Source organism: Phasianus colchicus, chromosome 30 (assembly GCF_987193195.1).
Source record: "Phasianus colchicus chromosome 30, bPhaCol1.hap1.1, whole genome shotgun sequence".
In the NCBI taxonomy this organism is placed as follows: domain Eukaryota; kingdom Metazoa; phylum Chordata; class Aves; order Galliformes; family Phasianidae; genus Phasianus; species Phasianus colchicus.
This window is the reverse complement of record NC_143465.1, coordinates 2,954,857-2,975,413: the sequence shown is the minus strand read 5'-3', so window position 1 is coordinate 2,975,413 and position 20,557 is coordinate 2,954,857. Positions and strand designations below refer to the sequence as shown.

Below are 20,557 nucleotides of genomic sequence, written 5' to 3'. Positions count from 1 at the left end.
TACCTACGTACGGGTTATGCACAGCCCGGGGGGGGGCGGGGGGGGGGCGAGACCCCTTTAACCCCATAGCCGGGGGGGGGGGGATGTGGGGGGGGGGGGCTGCCCCATAGCGCCCACTGCCCGTATGGGGATGAGTGGGGTTGAATGCGGAGGGGGGGGCTGCCCTGTAGCCCCCCCACGAGGATAACGGGGGGGCAGCGCTGCCCCGTAGAGCCCCCCCCCCATTTGGGATGGGGGGGCTGTAGATGTGGGGCAGCGCTGCCCCATAGGATACGAGAATGGGGTTCAATGCTGGGGGGGCTGCCCCATAGTGCCCCCCCCCCACACCAGGATTAGGGGAGGGGGGGGTGGGGGGGGGGCTGCCCCATAGAGCCCACCGCCCCATATAGAGCCAAGAGAATGGGGTTCAATGCAGGGGGGCTGCCCCATAGCCCCCCCCCCCGCAGCCCCATAGGGTTCAAGGCAGCATGGAGGGGGGGGGGGGGCTGCCCTATAGACCCCCCCCATATTGGCCTTGGAGGGGGGGCAGGGGGGGCTGAAGCAGGGCGTAGCGCCCACAGCCCCCTACAGATGAGTGCATGGATGGGGTTCAATGCGGGGGGGGGCTGCCCCATAGACCCCCCCCCAAGATTGGGGCCAGAAGCGGGGCAGCGCTGCCCTATGGAGCCCACGGCCCCATATACAGACAGGTGAATGGGGTTCAACGCAGCCCCCCCCCACCAGGGGGGGGTTCAACAGACCACCCCCCCCCCCACCAGGGGGGTTCAATAGACCCCCCCCCCCCAACAGGATTGGGGCCAGATACAACACTGCCCTATGGAGCCCACGGCCCCATATGGATGAATGAATGGGGCTCAATGCAGCCCCCCCCCACCAGGGGGGTTCAACAGACCCCCCCCACCAAAATTGGGGTTCCATAGCCCCCCCTCCCCACAATTAAGGGTCCAGAAGCGGGGCAGAGCCCACGGCCCCATATGCATGAATGAATGGGGCTCAATGCAGCCCCCCCCCAACAGAATTGGGGTTCAATGTGGTTCCACAGCCCCCCCCAAATTAGGGGCCCGGAAGCGGTGCGGTGCTGCCCTATGGAGCCCACGGCCCCATATGCATGAATGGGTCTCAATGCAGCCCCCACCCCACCAGGGAGGTTCAACAGACCCCCCCCACCAGAATAGGGGTTCAATAGACCCCCCCCCACCAGAATAGGGGTTCAATAGACCCCCCCCCAACAGGATTGGGGTTCAATGTGGTTCCACAGCCCCCCCCCAAATTAGGGGTCCGGAAGCGGGGCGGCGCTGCCCTATGGAGCCCACGGCCCCACAGCCCTCTCCCCCCACGGGGCCGTCGGACGGACGCGGGGCAGGACGGAGGGGGGGGTCCCGGGGGGGCGGGGGTCCCGGGGGGGTTTTGGGGTCACTGCAGGCGGTCGGTGCGGAACGAATCCTCGACGGCGGGGTCGGTGAGCAGCGCGTAGGGGTCGCTCAGCATCTGCAGTCCGTCCAGGCTGAGCGGCTCGATGCGCAGCTCCTCCTCCAGCCCCAGCGCCGCCTCCACCTCGAAGCCCGGCACCGCCGCCAGCGCCGCCGCGATCTCCTTCGAGATGCCGGGGGGGGAATCGCCTGCCGGGACAACGGCGGTGGGGGGGCGGGGGGTTGGGGGGAGGGATGGGGATCGGGGGGTGGGGGGGAATATGGGGGTGGGGGGGGGATGGGGAGGGATGAGGAGGGGGGGGGGTTGGGGGGATGGATGGGGCGGGATGGGGGGGGGCGGTGAGGGTGGGGGGATTGGGGGGATGGGGAGGGGGGGAATGTGGGGGCGGGGGGGTGGATGGGGAGGGATGAGGTGGGGGGAGATGGAGGGTGGGGGGGGTTGGGGGAGGGATGGGGGGGGATGGGGAGGGGGAGGGTGAGGGTGGGGGGATTTGGGGGGATGGGGAGGGGGGAATATGGGGGGTGAGGGGGTGGATGGGGAGGGATGAGGAGGCGGGGGGAGATGGGGGGTGGGGGGGGTTGGGGGGATGGATGGGGGGGATGGGGGGGGGATGAGGGTGGGGGGATGGGGAGGGGGGAATATGGGGGGTGGGGGCATGGATGGGGAGGGATGAGGAGGGGGGGTGAGGGTGGGGGGATTTGGGGGGATGGGGAGGGGGGAATATGGGGGGTGAGGGGGGAGATGGGGGGAGATGGGGGGGTGGGGAGGGGGGAGATGGGGTGGGGAGGGGGGATGGGGAGGGATGAGGAGGGGGGGGAGATGGGGGGTGGGGGGGTTTGGGGGGATGGATGGGGGGGGATGGGGAGGGGGGGGGTGAGGGTGGGGGGATTTGGGGGGATGGGGAGGGGGGAATATGAGGGGTGTGGGGATGGATGGGGGCAGATGGGGGGCTGGGAAGGGGGGATGTGGGGGGGTGGGGGGATGGATGGGGAGGGATGAGGAGGCGGGGGGAGATGGGGGTGGGGGGGGTTGGGGGGATGGATGGGGGGGGATGAGGGTGGGGGGATTTGGGGGGATGGGGAGGGGGGAATATGAGGGGTGGGGGGGATGGATGGGGGGAGATGGGGGAGTGGGGAGGGGAGATGAATGGGGGGTGGGTGGGGGATGGATGAGGGTGGGGGGCATGATGGGGGATGGGGGCAGTTGGGGGGATGGGGAGGGGGAATATGGGGGGTGGGAGGCTGGATGGGGGGGGATGGGGAGGCGGGGAGAGATGGGGGGCTGGGGAGGGGGGAAGGATGAGGGTGGGGGGGATGATGGGGGGTGGGGGCAATTGGGGGGATGGGGAGGGGAGGATATGGGGGGTGGGGGGGATGGATGGGGGGGGTGGGGGGGGAGATGGGGAGATGGAGGGGTGGGGGGGTGGATGAGGATGGGGGGGTTTGGAGGGATGGACGGGGGGGTGGGGGGGATAGATGAGGGTGGGGGGATTTGGGGGGAGGGGGAGGGGGGGACGAATGGGGGGGCATAAACGAGGGTGGGGGGATAATAAGGGGTGGGGGGATGGATGGGGGGGGATGGGGAGGTGGAGGGGGATGGATGAGGGTGGGGGGCAGTTGTGGGGTGGGTGGGGGGGATGGATGGGGGTGGGGGGGTAGGGGGAGATTGTGGGGTGGGGGGGCTGGAGGGGCTGGATGGGGATGGGGGGGGTGGGATGCGATGGATGGGGGCGGGGGGTGGTTGAGGGGAGCTTTTGGGGTGGGGGGGATGACGGGGGGCTGCACCCACCGGTGAGGACGATGTTGGGGACGGGGCCGTGGCGGCCGCAGTTGGTGGGGGGGGTCTGGCGGTGCGCGGGGTGGGGGTCGAAGCTCTCCGGGGGGGGGTAAAGAGCCCCCAGGTCCTCCGGGAAGGCGGCGCTGCCGGCCGTGGGGCTCTGCCCCACCGCAAACGGCTCCAGCTGCGGGCACAGGGGCGGTGGGGGTGCGGCCCCCGAGGGTCCCCCCACCCCATAAACGGGGTCCTGAGCTCTCAACCCCATCGCGGAGGGTCCTCGAGACCCCAACTCTGCACCCCCCCCCCCCCCAACTCAGAGGGGACGCCTGGCCCCGAAAGCCCCAACCCTGCCCCACATCTGGGGGTCCCCAAGGCTCCAACTCCACGACCCCACCTGGTGGGGGCGCACAGGGGCCCCAAGACCCCCAACCCCACCCCACATCTTTGGGTCCTCCAGATCCCAACCCCACACTCCCAACCTCATAAGCACACCCAGCCCCAAGACCCCCAACCCCACCCCATATCTGGGGGTCCTTGAGACCCCAACCCCACCCCAATCAGGACACCCAGCCCTGAGACCCCCCAGTGCTGCCCCACATCTAGAGGTCCCTGAGACCCCAACCCCACCCTCCCCACCTCATAAGGACACTCAGCCCCAAAACCCCCCACCCCATATCTTTAGGACCTTAGGACCCCCACCCCGCACTCCCCACCTCACAAGGACACCCAGCCCCGAGACCCCCCACCCCATATATTTGGGTCCTCCAGACCCCCATCCCACACTCCCTGCCTCAGTAGGGACACCCAGCTCCAAGACCCCCCACCCCACCTCATAGCTGGGGGTCCTCCAGACCCCCACCCTGCACTCCCCACCTCGCGAGGACACCCAGCCCCGAGACCCCCCACCCCACCTCATATCTTTGGGTCCTCCAGACCCCCACCCCACACTCCCAACCTCATACAGACACCCAGCCCCAAGACCCCCCACCCCATATTTTTGGGTCCTTAGGACCCCCACCCAGACCCCCACCCCACCCTCCCCACCTCACAAGGACACCCGGCCCCGAGACCCCCCACCCCATATCTTTGGGTGCTTAGGACCCCCACCCCACACTCCCCACCTCAGTAGGGACACCCAGCCCCAAGACCCCCCACCCCATATCTTTAGGTCCTTAGGACCCCCACCCAGACCCCCACCCCACCCTCCCCACCTCACGAGGACACCCGGCCCCAAAACCCCCCACCCCATATCTTTGGGTCCTTAGGACCCCCACCCAGACCCCCACCCCACCCTCCCCACCTCACGAGGACACCCAGCCCCGAGACCCCCCACCCCACCCCATACCTTTGGGTCCTCCAGGCCCCAACCCCACACTCCCAACCTCTTAAGGACACTCAGCCCGAGACCCCCCACCCCATATCTTTGGGTCCTTAAGACCCCCACCCAGACCCCCACCTCACGAGGACACCCGGCCCCAAAACCCCCCACCCCACCCCGCTCTCACTCACGGTTCCCATCCCGAAGTCGGGGCCGTGCTGCCCCGCAGGCGGGTGCTGCAGGGTGGGCGCCTCAGCCTGGAACTGGGGGGCGAAGCAGCGCTGCGGGGCCGCGCCGGGGGGGCCGGGGGGCCGAGTCGAGGGGCCGGGGGGCAACGGGGGGGGCTGGGGGGGAACCTTCTGCTGTGGGGACGGCAGCACCAGGCCGGCTTGGCTGTAGGGGTACGGCGGGAGGCGGTGGTCGGCCGGCAGCTTGCTGGTGTCCAGGGGCACCCCCTGCGAGCAGAGCGGGGCGCGGGGGGGTCAGCGTGCGCCCACCCCCCCCCCATCCGCAGCACCACGTGCGGGGGGGTGACGTGAAGGAGCTGGGGGGGGGGGGGGAGAGAGAGGGGGGGGGTTGGGGTTGGGGTCTCCGCGTTCGGCTGAGATGAGGATGGAAAAGAGACGACAGGAAAGGAGGAGCGGAGGGTCGGGAGGGGGGGGGGGTTTGGGGAGGGGGTTTTTTTGGGGGGTGCATGCATACCTGGGCGATGGAGGACAATGTGGGTGACATTGTTGGTGAGAACTGTTTGGGGTGCTGCCTCCTGGCGTCGCCACCCATGGGGAGGGTGAGGGGGCTGAGCGGGACCCGGCGGCGGGGGGACGTGCTGGCGGCCGCCGGCAGCAGCGGGGAGAAGGAGGGCAGCGAGGGGTGGCTGGGGGAGGTGGGCACCGGCTGGGCGCGGGGCGAGGTGGGCAGAGACGGGTTGGAAAGGGAGGAGGAGAGCGAGGAGGGCAGGGATTGATTGGAGAGGGAGGAAGGGATGGAGGAGCTGCTGTGGGAGGACTGCAGGGACGGGTTGCTGAGCGAGGAGTGCAGCGAGGGGCTGCGCAGGGACGCCTGCAGGTTGGGGTTGCTAAGCGAGGACTGCAGGGACGGGTTACTCAGGGAGCTCTGCATAGGAGAGGGGAGTCCTGCGGGCACAAAAAGAGACACCGAGCGTCACCGCGCGGGGCGCCGAGGGCGGAGCTGCCGGGGGGCCCGAACCCTTTGTGGGTTTTTTTTTGGGGGGGAGGAGGGGGGGGGGCACAGACACAGCGATGGACACGGCGGTAACACACAGCTGGCGCGGAGCTGATGGAGATGGGGGGCAGACGGCGTGCGGCGGGGGTCTGCACCCACTGCATCTGGGGTCTGCACCCACTGCATCTGGGGTCTGCACCCACTGCATCTGGGGTCTGCACCCACTGCATCTGGGGTCTGCACCCATTGTATCTCTGGGGTCTGCACCCACTGCATCTGGGGTCTGCACCCACTGATCTGGGGTCCTGCACCCACTGCATCTGGGGGTCTGCACCCACTGCATCTGGGGTCTGCACCCATTGCATCTGGGGTCCTGCACCCACTGCATCTGGGGTCCTGCACCCACTGCATCTGGGGGTCTGCACCCACTGCATCTGGGGTCCTGCACCCACTGCATCTGGGGTCTGCACCCACTGCATCTGGGGTCCTGCACCCACTGCATCTGGGGTCCTGCACCCACTGCATCTGGGGTCCCGCACCCACTGCATCTGGGGTCTGCACCCATTGCATCTGGGGTCCTGCACCCACTGCATCTGGGGTCTGCACCCACTGATCTGGGGCTCCCGCACCCACTATATCTGGGGGTCCTGCACCCATTGCATCTGGGGGTCCCGCACCCTTTGGATCTGGGGTCCCGCACCCACTGACCTGGGGGTCTGCACCCACTGCATCTGGGGTCTGCACCCACTGCATCTGGGGTCTGCACCCACTGTATCTCTGGGGTCTGCACCCATTGCATCTGGGGTCTGCACCCATTGCATCTGGAGTCCTGCACCCATTGCATCTGGGGGTCTGCACCCACTGCATCTGGGGTCTGCACCCATTGCATCTGGGGGTCTGCACCCACTGCATCTGGGGTCCTGCACCCATTGCATCTGGGGTCCTGCACCCACTGCATCTGGGGGTCTGCACCCATTGCATCTGGGGTCCTGCACCCATTGCATCTGGGGTCTGCACCCATTGCATCTGGGGGTCTGCACCCATTGCATCTGGGGTCCTGCACCCACTGCATCTGGGGTCCTGCACCCACTGCATCTGGGGGTCTGCACCCATTGCATCTGGGGTCCTGCACCCATTGCATCTGGGGTCTGCACCCATTGCATCTGGGGGTCTGCACCCATTGCATCTGGGGTCCTGCACCCACTGCATCTGGGGTCTGCACCCACTGCATCTGGGGGTCTGCACCCATTGCATCTGGGGGTCTGCACCCACGGATCTGGGGGTCCTGCACCCATTGCATCTGGGGTCCTGCACCCACTGATCTGGGGCTCCCGCACCCACTGATCTGGGGGTCCTGCACCCTTTGGATCTGGGGTCCCGCACCCACTGACCTGGGGGTCTGCACCCATTGCATCTGGGGGTCTGCACCCATTGCATCTGGGGTCTGCACCCATTGCATCTGGGGGTCCCACACCCACTGATCTGGGGGTCACGGACCCATCGGATGTGTGGTTCCCAGCCCTGCTGCAGCCGGTGGCCCTGGTCCCACTGGATCTGAGGGTCCCGGCCCCATTTTGACCCAGGGGTCCCGGCCCCATTGGATCTGGGGTTCCCACCCCCCTGCAGTTACAGACCCCAGACCCGTTTGACCCAGGGGTTCCAGCCCCACGGGATCTGGGGCTCCCGGCCCCATCGGATTCGAGGCTCCCAGCCCCACCACAGCGGGGGTCCCAGCCCCGTCCGACCCGGGGGTCCCGGCCCCCCCACCCCCCGCCCCCCGCTCACCCGGCGCTTCGTAGGCGCCGCCCAGCCCCATGGCGCCGCTGATGCCCAGGTGCGTCATGGTGGTGGCCAGGCTGGAGGTGCTGCCGGCCCCGCTCAGGGTGGGGAAGGAGCCGTCGTCCGGGTCCAGGGGGGTGGGCAGCGGGGAGGGGAAGTGCAGGGTGGTGAGGTCGGGGAGGGAGCCGCCCGTGTTCAGCGCCGACGGCATCAGGGGGACGTTGGCGGCTTGGTCCGGAGATGGGAAAACGCTGAGGAGGGGGGGTCAGAGCGGGGAGGGGGGTCAGAGCGCGAGCCGACAGCATCGCCCACCGCCCCACTGCCCCCATTGCCCCCAGTCACCCACCACCCCACTGCCCCCACTGCCCCCAATCACCCACTGCCCCACAGACCCCATTGCTCCCAATCACCCACCGCCCCATTTCCCCCAATCCCCCATCACCCCACAGGCCCCACTGCCCCCCAATCCCCCACAGCCCCCCATTGCCCCACCACCCCACTGCCCCACAACCCCCACTGCCCCCAATCCCCCACTACCCTTCAACCTCCCACCACCCCACAGCCCCCCATTGCCCCCAATCCCCCACCACCCCACTGCCCCCAATCACCCACCCCCCCACTGCCCCCAACCCCCCACCACCCCACAGCCCCCACCGCCCCCCACCCCCCATTGCCTCACAGCCCCCACTGCCCCTCAACCCCCGACCCCTCCATGACCCCCCACCCCCCATTGCCCCCCAACCCCCCACTGCCCCCAATCCCCCACCGTCCCACAGCCCCCCATTGCCCCACAACCCCCCAGAGCCCCCACTGCCCCTCAACCCCCCACAACCCCTCACCACCCCACAGCCCCCTGCTGTCCTCACTGCCCCCCGACCTCCCACCACCCCCACTGCTCCCCATCCTCCCAGCCCCCATTGCCCCCCATCCTTCTGCCCCACGGCCCCCCACCCTCCCTCTATTCCCCCCCTGCCCCCCAACCCCCCATCATCCCCACTGCCCCCCAACCCTCCATTGCCTCCACTGCCCCACAACCTCCTCTGTCCCCCCCACCACCCCCCAACCTTCCACCACCCCTACTGCCCCCCCCCACCCTGCCCCCACTGCCCCCCATCCTTTCTGTCCCCGCTGCCTGCAGACCCCCAACTCCCTTTATCCCCCCCACTGCCCCCCATCCTTCCACCACCCCAAACGCCCCCTTACCTTCTCCATCCCCACATCCCCCTACCCTCCCCCTGCCCCATTGCCCCCCACCCACCCCTCTACTCCCCCACTGCCCCCCAACCTCCCTCTGTCCCCCCACTGCCCCCCATCCCTCCACCACCCCTACCCTCCCCCCATCCCCACTGCCCCCTTACCCCCCACCACCCTCACTGCCCCCCACTTTCCCTGCCCCCACTGCCCCCCAACCTCCCTGTGCCCCCACTGCCCCCCATCCTCCCACCACCCCAAATTCCCCCTTACCCTCTGTGCCCCCACTGCCCCCTACCCTCCCTCTATCCCCCCCCCGGCCCCCATCCTTCCACCACCCCCCACCCCCCCGCCCCCCACTCTCCCACCACCCAACCGCCCCCTGCTCTTTCCCCACCCCCACAACCTCCCGCTGCCCCCCACCGCCCCCCAGCCTCCCTCTGTCCTCAGTGCCCCCCACCCGCAGGGGCTGCACCCCCCACTCACTGGATGCCGGGCACCTCGCAGGACCGCGGTCTGGCCGAGGAGTTGAGCTGCAAAATGAGAGCAGAGCAATGAAAATCCACAACGTCTGCCCCCCATGACCCCCCCCGCCCCCCACATCACCCCCCCCCCCCACTCACATCCCCCCTCCCCCCCCTTTTGCCAGCAGGAAGCCAACCACAGCCGTGTTGCAACGCTGCAGGCAGGAGGCAGCAGCAGCCACGCATGGGACGCACTGGAGGCTTTGCTGTGCCCCCCCCCACGATGTGTGACCCCCCCCCCAACCCACACCCACCTTCTTGGCATCCCAGGGCTTCAGCGAGTGCTTGGGGTCATCAAAGCTCTCTTCGATGGGAGGCACTTGGAAGACAAACACTGCAGAGGAGCAGAAATGAGGGCTGTGCGGGGGGGGGGGGTGACCCACTGCCTACCCCCCCCAACCTCCGTTCTCCCCTCACCTTTACTGTCTGCATCCCCATCCAGAAAACCTGCCAAGGGAGCACGATGGGGGGCGGTGAGCCGCTATGGGGCAGCACGGGGCTCAGAGGGGGGGGGGCACGAGGGGGGGGGTCTCACCGCTGCGGCGGCCGGGCGGCGGAGCCCCCTGGGCAGGGCTCAGGTAGGCGTCCTGCGGTGCTGGGTTCATCACACTGGTGTGCAACGCCGAGTCCGAGTTTGTTCTGCCAACAGGAGGGGGGGCAACAATCGGGGGGGGGTCCCGTCTGCACCCCACGTCCCTGGGCTGTTATGGGGGGGGGGTCCCACCTCCCCTCCTGCCCCCAAACGATGCTCTCAGGGCACGGCAGCACCCTGAGCTCCGCAGCACCCCGTCTGCAGAGGGAGATGCCCCCCTCCCAGGCACTGCTCTGCCCCCGCTCCGCTTTGTTCCCCCTGGAATGGGGGGGCAGAAGGATCCGGCCCCCCCAACCCCCCCCATTGTGCCCCCAATTAGCTGCTGTGCAGCAAACAAGGAGGGCTTGGGAAGAGGCTGCCTGGGCCGACGGAGCGCACAACGGAGACATTGTCTGGTGTTGGTGCAGCCGGGCAATGGGAGCCCCCCTTCCCCCCCCCCCGACCCACGGGATGCAGCCCCCACCCTGCCGGGGCCCAAGGGGGGGGAGGAGCAGCCAGGACCTGGAGCAGGCAGGGCTGGGGCCCAGGAAGCAGGGCTGGGACACGGGCAGACCTGGGAGCAGCGAGCGGAGCTGCGCCCCCTGGGATGCTCCATGGGGCAGATGGGGACCCCAACCCTCCTCTGGGGACCCCAACCCTCCTCTGGGGACCCCATCCCACCCTGGGGATCCCCATCCCTCTTCTGGGAACACCCATCTCCCCCTGGTGACCCCCGACCCCCCCAGGAATCCACCTCCCAGGAACCCCCACCCCTCTCCTAGGGACCCCCATTTCACCCTGGGGACTCCCAACCCCCTCCTGGGGACACCCACCTCTGGGGACCCCCATCCCTACACTGGGGACCCCCAACCCCTCCCTTGGGGACATTCACCCCCCCCCAGGGACCTCCACCCCTCTCCTGGGGACTCCCATTTTCCCCTGGGGGCTCCCAACCCTCCTCCAGGGACCCCCATCCTCCCCCTGGAGACCTCCATACCCCCCCGGGGACCCCCACTGCCCCCCTGGGAACTCCCATCCCTCTCCTGGGGACCCCAAACCCTCTCCTAGGGACCCCTACTTCCCTCTTGGGGACCCCCATTCCTCTGCTGGGGACCCCCAACCTGCCCCCTGTGACCCCCAACCCTCTCCTGAGGACCCCCCCTCCCCCCTGGGGACCCCCAACCCACCCCTGGAGACTCCCATGCCCCCTGAGGACCCTTAACCCGGCCCTGGGGACCCCCATCCCTCTCCTGCAAACTCCCACTTTGTGACTTCCAACCCTCTCCTGGGGACCCCCAACCCCCCTGGGGACCCCCATCCCCCCCCGGGGACCACAGCATCCACAGGCAGGGATGGAGGGAGCGACAGAACTCAGCAGGGAGGCAGAAAGGACAAAACCCAAAGCATTCACCTGTTGAGCGCCGCCGGCAGGCGGAACAAATGTCCTTTGTCCATGGGGAAGTTGCCCCAAGGCAGGGTCCTAAACAACAAAAAACCAAGGGGTCACTCGGGGGGGGGAGGGGGGCTCAGGGAGAGGGTTGGGAGGGTGGAAATGTGGGGGGCTGTACCTCCTCCAGCCGGGCTCTGGGGGGGGGGACAGATAAGTGTGTCCATAGGGAGAGCTGTCAATGTGCAGAGCGTCAAGGAGCCAACGCACAGCGCGGGGGCAAAGCTGGAATCTGCAGGGCTGGGTGCTGGGGGTGGGGTCCCAGAATGGAGGGGGGGATGGGGGGGGAGGGGGAGGGGGGGATGAAGGGGGGAGATGGATGGGGGGGGTTGGATGGGGGGGGTTGGATGGGGGAAGGTTGGTTGGGGGGGTGGATGGACAGACAGAGGGGGAATGGGGGGGAATGGAGGAAGGAGATGGATGGAGGATGGATGGGGGGGGTTGGATGGGAGGTTGGATGGGGGGATGGATGGACAGACAGAGGGGGAATGGATGGGGAAGGATGGATGGAGGAGTGATGGACGGCTGGGCCCTTCTCTCTTTGGTCTCTCCTTCTATTCCTAGAGAAGGGAAAACTCCACGGAAATTTCATTACACCCTTCCAAAACTTGAAGGGAACGAATAAACAGGAGGAGAACGGCTGTGTGTGAGGTGGATGGTGATGGGACAAGGGGGAATGGCTTTAAAGTGAGCCAGGGGAGGTTTGGGTTGGATGTGAGGAGGAAGTTTTTCACCCAGAGGTGGTGAGGCACTGGAACAGGTTGCCCAAGGAGGCTGGGGATGCCCCATCCCTGCAGGCATCCTAATGGCACCCCATGGATCCTAATGGCACCCCATGGATCCTAATGGCACCCCATGGATCCTAATGGCACCCCATGGATCCTAATGGCACCCCATGGGTTTTCTGTGCAGCCTGGGCTGCTGGTTGGTGACCTGCACACAGCAGGGGTTGGAACTGCTGGGCATTGGGGGCCTTTTCAACCCAGGCCATTCTAGGATTCTATGATGATTCTATGATTATGGCACCCCATGGATCCCCAAGGCACTCTATAGGGTCTTATGGCACCCTATGGATCCCTATGGCACCCTATGGATCCTCTGGGCAGCCCGGGCTGCTGGTTGGTGACCTGCACACAGCACAGGGTTGGAGCTGCTGGGCACTGCAGGCTTTTTTAACCCAGGACGTTTGATGAGTCAATGATTCCATGGATGGACGGACGGACGGACGGATGGATGGATGGGAAGTGTTGGATGTGGGGGGATGGATGGAGGAGGATGGATGAGGGGTGTTGGATGGGGGCGGGAATGGATCGGGAGGGATGGAGGGGGGTTTTGGGGGGGAGATAAGGGGATGGGGGGGGGGGGATGGATGGGGAGTGGATGGGGGGTGGGGAAATAAGGGGATGGATGGATGGGGGGGTGGATGGGGAGATGGAGAGATAAAGGGATGGATGGATGGACAGATGGATGGGGGGTGGATGGGGAGTGGATGGGGGGGTGGGGAGATAAGGGGATGGGGGGGTGGATGGATAAAGGAATAGATGGGAGAGGGAGAAGATAAGGGGATGGGGGGGTGGATGAGGGATGGATGGAGGGATGGGAAAATAAGGGGATGGATGGATGGATGGATGGGGGGATGGATGAGGGGTGGGGAGATAAGGGGATGGATGGGTGGATGGGGGATAGATGGAGGGGTGAGGAGATAAGGGGATGGATGGGTGGATGGATAAAGGAATAGATGGGAGGGGGAGAAGATAAGGGGATGGGGGGGTGGATGAGGGATGGATGGAGGGATGGGAAAATAAGGGGATGGAGGGATGGATGGATGGATGGATGGATGACGGACGGATGGATGAGGGGTGGTGAGATAAGAGGGTGGAGGGGTGGATTTGGGGGTGGATGGGGAGGGGATGGATTGGGGGCTGGGGGGGTGTGGAGATGGATGGGTGGGAGGACGGATGCGCGGACGGACGGACGGACACCAGAAGGATATGTGGCGCACGTAGCGGCGCAGCGGTGACACCATGCGCCGCGGGTCCCTCTGCACTCTCTCCACCAGGCCGTGGTGCCGCGTGCCGCGCGTGGAATCCAGCGTGGAATGCAGGGATCCCTGCGGGGGGGGTGGGGAGGGGAGGGGGTGAGGATCCACGGGACCCCTCCCCAAATTCCCCCCCAACGATCCGGAGGTCAGCGCCGCTCACCTGGAAGTCGGAGCCGCTGCCGATCTGGTTGACGTTGGGCAGCGACCCGCTGTAAAACGGCCCCCGGCTGTGCGCCAAGCGCAGCTTCTGAGCCTGCAGCTGCGATTTGGGGGGGGGGCGACGGGGGGGGGGGGGGTCAGGGGGTGGGAAACGGCGCTGCGATCGGGGGGGGGGGGAGTGCCCCCCTCCCCCCCAGAAGTGCCCGTAAAATCCCCCCCCCCCAAAGCGGTGGCAGCGTTTTGGATAAAGGATGAAAGAGCGGACGGGGCCGGAGCGCGGTGCGGCTGCGGGGGGGGCGCGGGGGGGGGCAATGGCGGGAGGGGGGGGAGGGGGACGAGATGCCGCTGTGGCCGCACGGCTGAGGGATGGGAGAGGCGGGGATAACGGGATAACGGCGGGGATGGCGGCGCGGCGCGGCGCTGCGGCGCGGCGCTGCCCCCCCCCCCACCCCCCCATAAAGACCCCCCCCCCAAACCCCCCCCCCCCCGCATCCCCACGTGCGGGGAAACCCCGACGATGCTCCGTGTTGGAGGTGGGGGTTCCGGCCCCAATGGGTTGGGGGTCCCGCGTTGGATGGGGGGGGGGCACCGCACACCGCCCCCCCCCCCAATTCCTCCCAACTCCCCCCCCCTCCTCTCACTCCCCCCCCCTCCCCCCACCCCCCCCCCCCGGCCGGGCCGCGCTCACCCGGGTGTTGCAGATCTCCATCATCACTTCCTCGAACGCCGCCGTCTCCTCCGCCTGCCGCTGTTTTTGCAGGGCGATTTTCTCGCTGAATTTCCGCGGGTTGGAAGCGCCGGCACCGGCGGAGGAACCCGAACCGGGCCCAGGTCCGGGCCCAGCGCCCGCCGCCGCCATCTTCCCTGCTCGGCCGCTCCGCCGCTCCGTCGCGCGGGGCGTTCTGGGGCGGGGAGTCCGCGGGCGCGGCGCCGCCGCGGGGCGGGAGGGGAAGGAGAACTACAAATCCCGGCGTTCCGTGCGGCGCGGCCGCGGGGCGCGATGGGAAACGGAGTCCGAGGGGTCGGGAGGGCGGCGCCGAACTGCGAGTCCCGGCGTGCACCGCGCGGCTGCGCTGCAGCGCCCCCCTGCGGCGGGGAGGAGCGATGCGGGGAGGCGGGCGATGCGGGGGGGGGAGGGGATCTGACCAGGAACCGAGCAGCCCCCCCCCCCAACCCCCCCACCAAGAAGCGGAGTCCCCACCCCCCCGCTTTGTGCTGTGCCCCCCCCCAAGCAATTTCCATCCCACGGCACTGTGCCCCCCTCCCATTCAACACCGATCCCCCCCCCCCATTCAATACAGACCCCCCCCCGCCCCCCCCCCGGCATTGCCCCCCCCCCCCCGCAGCACCACACCACGCTCCGGTCCCGTCCGCTCTTTTATTGCTTTATCCAAAACGCTCCCCCCGCTTTGGGGGGGGATTTTAAGGGCACTTCTGGGAATTGAGGGGAGGGGCGCCACCGCCCCCCCCTTCCTCCTTTTTGGGGGGGGGGGGGCGTTGGGGGGGCGATACACCTCCTCGCTTTGTGCAATGGGAAATGAGGAGGGGGCTGCTGGTGTGGGAAACTGAGGCACAGCGTGAGTCTGGTGGGGGCACCCCTTGGGGGGGGGTAGGTAAGGGGGGGGGGGGGCAGAACCCTGGGGGTGGGGGGCTGGGGGATGGGACCCCGGAGGTGAATGGGGGGGGGGGCACCTCTGGGGAAACTGAGGCACGCAGCAATGTCTGGGGGGGGATCCCTTGGGGGGGGGGCTGGGAATGGGAGGGAAGCCCTGGAGGTGGGGGGGACCTGGGGATGGAGGTGAGACCCCCGGTGGTGCATTTGGGGGGGGGGAGGGGGCACCTATGGGGAAACTGAGGCACGGTGTGAGTCTGGTGGGGGGGAACCAGGGAGGGAACCCTGGGGGGAGGGGGGTCTTGGGATTGGGGCTGGGACCCCTGGAGGTGCATTGGGTGGTGGGGGGGGGGGCACCTCTGGGGAAACTGAGGCACAGCAGGAGGAGCCGACAGCCCCACTTTATGGCACTTCACACGGCGTGGGAAGGGAGCCCAAGTTGGGGGGGTGGGGGGCAACCCCTGCAAATTAAGGGGGGGGGGTTCGGTCAGACCCTGATGAACAGCGTGGCGGTGACGAGCGCGAAGCCCCCCAGCAGCGCCAGCACTTTGGGGACGCGAAGCCGCCTCCCCCCCCCCCCCAGCTCCCTGGGCAGCACCTCCAGCAGGGTGACATAAAGGAACGCCCCGGCCGCCAGCCCTTCCGCCACGCTGCGCCCCAACCTCTGCCTCGCTCCCCCCCCCGCCGCCGCCTCCACCGCCGCCCCCACCGCCGCCCCGAGGGGCGACGCGGCGGAGAAAAGCAGCAGCGAAGCCACGACGGCGCCGCGCCGCAGGCGGCCCCGCAGGAGCTGCGTGGAGAGCCCGAAAGCCACCAAGCCTTTGTGCAGCAGCAGAGCCAAGCAGAGGCGCAGCGCGGCCCCCCCGCCCTCCTGCAGCCCCAGCGCCAAGCCTTCCAAAGCTCCGTGCAGCACCAGCGCCAGCACCAACAGCCCGGCCCGCAGAGGGGACGGGCGGCCGGGGGGGGTCGGGGGGGCTCCGCTCGTCAGCAGGGCTCTGCTCGCATCCTCGTCTTCCTCATCTTCTTCTTCTGCTCCTCCTCCCTGCGCCCCGGCCGGCCGCTCGTGCAGCGCCAGCGCCGCGTGTTCCAGCACCAACACCAGCAGGAAACCCAGAGCCAGGAGGAACTCGGGCAGAGGGAACTGCAGCTGTAGGGGGGGGGGATGGAAAACAAGGGGGGGGTCAGCGGCACGCGGTCCCCCCCCCGGGTTGTGGGATGATGCCGGGAAGCGGCGTTGGGATTTTCCCATAAGTCACAGCCGCTCCGAGCACCAACACCCCAACCCCCCCAGCAGCGCCCCACCGCCTTCCAGCCCCCCCCATCCACCCCCATCGCCCCCTCCCCGTCCTTTTATTCCCCCCATCCCCATCGCCCCCTCCGCACCCCATTGACCCCCCCATCCCCTTTTCCCCCCCCATCCCTTTGTCCCTGCCCACCCCCATCGCCCCCTCCCCATCCCCTTGCCCCCCCATCTCTTTGTGCCCACCCCATCCCCATTGCCCCCCCATCCCCATCGCCCCCTCCCCATCCTTTTATTCCCCCCATCCCCATCCCCACCCCCATCCCCATTGCCCCCTCCCCACCCCTTTGACCCCCCATCCCCTTGTCCCCCCCCATCCCCATTGCCCCCCCCATTCCCATCGCCCCCTCCCCACCCCTTTGACCCCCCATCCCCTTGTGCCCCCCCCCACCCCTTTGTGCCCCCCATCCCTCTGCCCCCCCCCCCCCACCCCACAGACTCATCTCTATGGGAAAAACACCCTGAGATCACCAAGTCCATCCCTGTCCCAACCCCCCCCCGACCCCATTCCCCCCCCCCATCCCACACCCCCGGTTTTTATGCCTTGCCCCCCCGCCCCCCCCCCCCCCCCCCGTCCCCTCACCGGGATGCGCAGCTCCCTCAGTGCCCCCCCGATGCTGCCCAGGTAGGTGGGCAGGAGGTCGAGCAGAGCCGTGCCCAGCAGCACCCCCCCCCCCAGGCAGCCCAGCAGGCTGAGAGCGGCGCTGCGCGGACCTGGCGGGGGGGGGGGAGGATAAGTGAGACCCCCTGAGCTGCCCCCCCCTCCCCCCAACAAGAACCGAACCTCCCAGAATCCCCCAAAGCAGCCCCAGGGCAGCCCCCCCCCCCCCCCCCGGACCCCATCACCCCCAAAGACCCCCAGGACCCCTTCGGGACTGAGTTCCCACACCCCCGGATGGTGTCCCCTCCCCCCCCCCAATCCCCTCCACAGCCCCTCAACGACCCCCCCGGACCCGTCTCCAACCCCAGACCCACACCGTACCGACCTCCCCGTGTCACCCCCCCAAGACCCCCCCCCGCCGAGCCCTCAGAGCCCCCAACCCCCAGGGCAGCCCCCTGAGAGCCCCCCGGACCCCATAGACCCCCAGGACCCCCCTCAGGACTGAGTTTCCCACACCCCCAGGATTACCATCCTCCCCCCCCCACCAGGGACCCCCCAGATCCTCAGGCTGCCCCCAGTGCCCCCTCAACCCCCCCCCCCCCCCCCAAGACCCCACAACCCCCGGGACCCCCGACCCGCACCACACCGACCTCCTCGTCTCACCCCCTAAGCCCCCCCCACCGAGCCCTCAGACCCCCCCCAATCCCCAGGGCAGCCCCCTGAGAGCCCCCCCAGACCCGACAACCGCCACAGACCCCCAGGACCCCCGACCTTCACCCCCCCCTCCCACCGAATCCCCCCCCCGTACCGGAGCCCGCGGGGCCGCGCACGCAGCAAAGCGCTCCGAGGCCGCAGCACAACGGCAGCAGCAGCAACGCCGCCATCGCCCCCAACTTCAGCGGCAGCTCCGTTCCTCCCGGGGGGGTCCGCGCGGCCCCGGGGCTCCACGACAGCGCCGCGACCCCGGGGCCGCTCCCCACCGCCATCCCGGAGCCGCCGTCCCGCTGCCGCCCTCCGGAGCTCGGAACGGGGGGGGGGTGAAGGGGGGGGCGGAACCGGGCAAAGCTCCGCCTCGGGAACTCGGGGAAAACCCCGGCGATGTGGGCGGGGCGGGGGGGGGGCGGCTCCGAAAGGGGCAGAACCAGAAAGCGGGCCGGACAGCCGGCAAAGCAGCGCCGCTCGGCTCCGGTTCGGGTCCCCGAGCTCCAAAGGAGGGGCAACAACAACCGCCCCCCCGCGGCAGAGCGGCTTTCAGGGGGCTCGCCCCCAAACCCCCGCCCCATTCCCAGACCCCCCCACTGAGAGGAGGGGACGTCAGACGCACAGCAGCGACGCACGTGTGACAACCCGGCATTTATTGCACAGCCCCAAAGCGGGGAAACCGCGCTGCCCCCCCGCGGCGCGGAGCGGCACCCGCAGCACCGCAGGGAGCAGCGTCTGTCCGTGGGGTGACAGCAGGGCGGCAGCCACGGAACCACGCCGTGTCCGTGGGGTGACACCTATGGGGGGGTCACCCCGTCCACGATTGGCGGCTCTAAGGGGTCCCGTGCCGTCCCGGTGCCCCGGGTGCCTTCAGATGGATTCGATCTGTTTGCGAACCTTTTCCAGCGCCCTCCGATCCAACGCCCGCTGCCTCCAAACCACCAACACGGCGCAGGCGGCGGCCAAACACATCATGGAGCCCACGAAACGCCAGAAGATCCGCGCCTCCATCACGGCCGAGCGGCAGCTGAACCCCCGCGGTCACAAAGCGCCACCGCTGCGCCCAGGTTGGGGGGGTTCCGAGCCCCCCCCCCCACGACCCCACACCCACCTCTTGTATTCGTCCCGCTTGGAGGCGGCGCAGCTGATCTTCTCCACGAAGCCCGTGGGGCCGCATTCGGGGATGCTTTTCTGGGAGGGGGGGGCAGTGGGAGCGGGGGGGGGTGGGAATCGTGAGGGTGGGGGGCGGAGGGGAGGGGGGGGGGAGGGCACGGCAGGGCCGGGAGCAACGGGAGCGGGGGGGTCAGGGATCGGGGTGTCGGGGGCTCGGGGAGCAGAGCCGCCCCGCACTCACCACCTCGAAGCTGGAGCAGCTGCCGCACTCCCGCGCCACCACGAACTCCTCCCGCCTCCAGCACGGCGCTGCGGGGCTCGCTGCGGGCACCGGGCCGCGCTCAGCGGATACCCGCGTACCGCCGGGACCCCCGGAGGACCCGAACGTCCCCCTCCCCCTCTCCCTCCCCCCCTCCCTCCGGACCCCCGTCCCGCACCCACCCGAGCGCCGCTCCTCGCTCGCCGCCATCGCCGCCACCGCCGTCACGGGCCTGCGGGGAGAGCGCGCGGCCTCGCACCGGGACGGGCCTCACGGCAGGCCCCGGCCCCGGCCCCAGCCCGACCCCCGCCCCGCCGCTCACCGCAGCCCGGCGCCCAGCAGCGCGCACAGCGCCCAGAGCACAGCGTACGGCGCGCAGCAGCGCGGCCCGGCCCCGCACCGGGACCGCATGGCGCCCCGCAGTCACCGCACGGGGCTCCGAGCGCGGCGCGACGCCGCCATCGCCCTTTGCGCGGGGGCTTCCGGCAGCTGGGGGCGAGGCTTCCGGTACCGGGGGCGGGGCTTCCGGCACAGGGGAGGGTGACTTCCGGCAAGCGCGTGGCTCGTAGCAAAGGGGCGTGGCTTAAGGTTCTTTCCCAACATGGCCGCCGCCGCCCTCCTCAAGATGGCGCCGCGCCCACTTCCGCCCGTGCGGGGAACCCCGCAGCGGATATAGCGCCGCCCGCTTCCGGTCCCGCCCCTTTTCGGTCGCTGCCGCCGCACGCCGCCGCCATGCCTGTGAGTGCGCCGCGCCGCCGCCGCCGCCCCGCGGTCCTCCCGCACCGAGCGGCCGCGGGCCGGGCCGGGCAGCGCGGGACGGGAGGAGCGGGGCGGGGGCGGGAAAAGCGCGGCGGGGGGGCCGGGCGGGGCAGGGCAGGGCCGGCCGCCATCTCCTCGGGCGCGGGGGCGCAAGATGGCGGCGGGCGCTGAGCGCTGTCCCTCAGCTGGCCAAGGACCTCCTGCACCCCTCCCCGGAGGAGGAGAAGCGCAAGCACAAGAAGAAGCGCCTGGTGCAGAGCCCCAACTCCTACTTCATGGACGTCAAGTGCCCAGGTGAGGGAAGGGCGCCCGGCGCTCCCCGCCCGCCCCGCCGCCCCGCCGCCCGACTGAGCGCTTCTCTCCCGCAGGCTGCTATAAAATCACCACCGTCTTCAGCCACGCTCAGACCGTCGTGCTCTGCGTCGGCTGCTCCACCGTGCTGTGCCAGCCCACGGGCGGCAAGGCGCGGCTCACAGAAGGTGGGTGAGCGCGGGTTTCCCCGCGGAGCGGCGGGGCTCCGCCGTCCCGAGCGCGAGGTCGGGCGGCCCGGCGGCGCTGCCCGCAGCTCCGGGATTGCGGCAGCCGCGCTGCTCACCGCTGCGTCCCCCCCTTCCCCCCCCAGGATGCTCGTTCCGAAGAAAGCAGCATTAAAGCCGCGGCGCCGGGATGGCCGGGGCTGCACACGGCGGCCGCACGGCACGGAGCCCCGGGAGGCACCCGGCAGTGCGAGCCGTGCTGTCCCTGCAGCCCCCCCCATCTTGCTGTCAATAAATTTTGGATAAAAGAGTCGAA

General features: G+C 69.3%; 4 protein-coding genes across 4 annotated transcripts; 1 reads left to right on the top strand and 3 right to left on the bottom strand.

Annotated features, from left to right (window-relative positions):
- Positions 1 to 764: 764 nt before the first annotated feature.
- On the bottom strand, positions 765 to 14,326 carry CRTC2 (CREB regulated transcription coactivator 2). Its single transcript, XM_090126953.1, has 14 exons — positions 14,108 to 14,326; positions 13,421 to 13,519; positions 13,216 to 13,329; positions 11,341 to 11,405; positions 11,184 to 11,252; positions 9,737 to 9,840; positions 9,619 to 9,648; positions 9,456 to 9,535; positions 9,164 to 9,210; positions 7,493 to 7,737; positions 5,228 to 5,658; positions 4,717 to 4,980; positions 3,220 to 3,391; positions 765 to 1,619 (listed from the first exon to the last, which is right to left on the bottom strand). The coding sequence occupies exons 1-14, from the start codon at positions 14,276 to 14,278 to the stop codon at positions 1,414 to 1,416; spliced, it is 2,097 nt and encodes a 698-aa protein (XP_089983079.1). The 5' UTR covers positions 14,279 to 14,326; the 3' UTR covers positions 765 to 1,413.
- A 927-nt stretch (positions 14,327 to 15,253) lies between these two features.
- On the bottom strand, positions 15,254 to 17,986 carry SLC39A1 (solute carrier family 39 member 1). The gene is made up of 3 exons (XM_090126904.1): positions 17,741 to 17,986; positions 16,915 to 17,045; positions 15,254 to 16,178 (listed from the first exon to the last, which is right to left on the bottom strand). The coding sequence occupies exons 1-3, from the start codon at positions 17,916 to 17,918 to the stop codon at positions 15,519 to 15,521; spliced, it is 969 nt and encodes a 322-aa protein (XP_089983030.1). The 5' UTR covers positions 17,919 to 17,986; the 3' UTR covers positions 15,254 to 15,518.
- A 286-nt stretch (positions 17,987 to 18,272) lies between these two features.
- Positions 18,273 to 19,493, bottom strand: JTB (jumping translocation breakpoint). The gene is made up of 5 exons (XM_031606417.2): positions 19,329 to 19,493; positions 19,189 to 19,238; positions 18,989 to 19,068; positions 18,746 to 18,825; positions 18,273 to 18,661 (listed from the first exon to the last, which is right to left on the bottom strand). The coding sequence occupies exons 1-5, from the start codon at positions 19,415 to 19,417 to the stop codon at positions 18,505 to 18,507; spliced, it is 456 nt and encodes a 151-aa protein (XP_031462277.1). The 5' UTR covers positions 19,418 to 19,493; the 3' UTR covers positions 18,273 to 18,504.
- A 99-nt stretch (positions 19,494 to 19,592) lies between these two features.
- Positions 19,593 to 20,551, top strand: RPS27 (ribosomal protein S27). Its single transcript, XM_031606418.2, has 4 exons — positions 19,593 to 19,744; positions 19,951 to 20,059; positions 20,134 to 20,244; positions 20,388 to 20,551. The coding sequence occupies exons 1-4, from the start codon at positions 19,739 to 19,741 to the stop codon at positions 20,414 to 20,416; spliced, it is 255 nt and encodes an 84-aa protein (XP_031462278.1). The 5' UTR covers positions 19,593 to 19,738; the 3' UTR covers positions 20,417 to 20,551.
- Positions 20,552 to 20,557: the final 6 nt, after the last annotated feature.

Bases quoted from the DNA above. Each gene is read 5' to 3' on its own strand.
- RPS27 (XM_031606418.2), top strand. The intron at 20,060-20,133 runs GTGAGGGAAGGG...TCTCTCCCGCAG, and splicing joins CATGGACGTCAAGTGCCCAG to GCTGCTATAAAATCACCACC. The intron at 20,245-20,387 runs GTGGGTGAGCGC...TTCCCCCCCCAG, and splicing joins CAAGGCGCGGCTCACAGAAG to GATGCTCGTTCCGAAGAAAG.
- SLC39A1 (XM_090126904.1), bottom strand. From the start codon at position 17,918: ATGGCGGTGGGGAGCGGCCCCGGGGTCGCGGCGCTGTCGTGGAGCCCC. The intron at 17,046-17,740 runs GTACGGGGGGGG...CCCCCCCGCCAG, and splicing joins GCGCGGCCCCGCGGGCTCCG to GTCCGCGCAGCGCCGCTCTC. The intron at 16,179-16,914 runs GTGAGGGGACGG...CCCCCCCTACAG, and splicing joins TGAGGGAGCTGCGCATCCCG to CTGCAGTTCCCTCTGCCCGA.
- CRTC2 (XM_090126953.1), bottom strand. From the start codon at position 14,278: ATGGCGGCGGCGGGCGCTGGGCCCGGACCTGGGCCCGGTTCGGGTTCC. The intron at 9,211-9,455 runs GTGGGTGTGGGT...CTCATTTTGCAG, and splicing joins AGCCCTGGGATGCCAAGAAG to CTCAACTCCTCGGCCAGACC. The intron at 1,620-3,219 runs GTGGGTGCAGCC...TTGTCCCGGCAG, and splicing joins CCCCAACATCGTCCTCACCG to GCGATTCCCCCCCCGGCATC.
- JTB (XM_031606417.2), bottom strand. From the start codon at position 19,417: ATGCGGTCCCGGTGCGGGGCCGGGCCGCGCTGCTGCGCGCCGTACGCT. The intron at 19,239-19,328 runs GTGAGCGGCGGG...CTCTCCCCGCAG, and splicing joins CTGCTGGGCGCCGGGCTGCG to GCCCGTGACGGCGGTGGCGG. The intron at 18,826-18,988 runs GTGAGTGCGGGG...CCCCCCTCCCAG, and splicing joins GCTGCTCCAGCTTCGAGGTG to AAAAGCATCCCCGAATGCGG.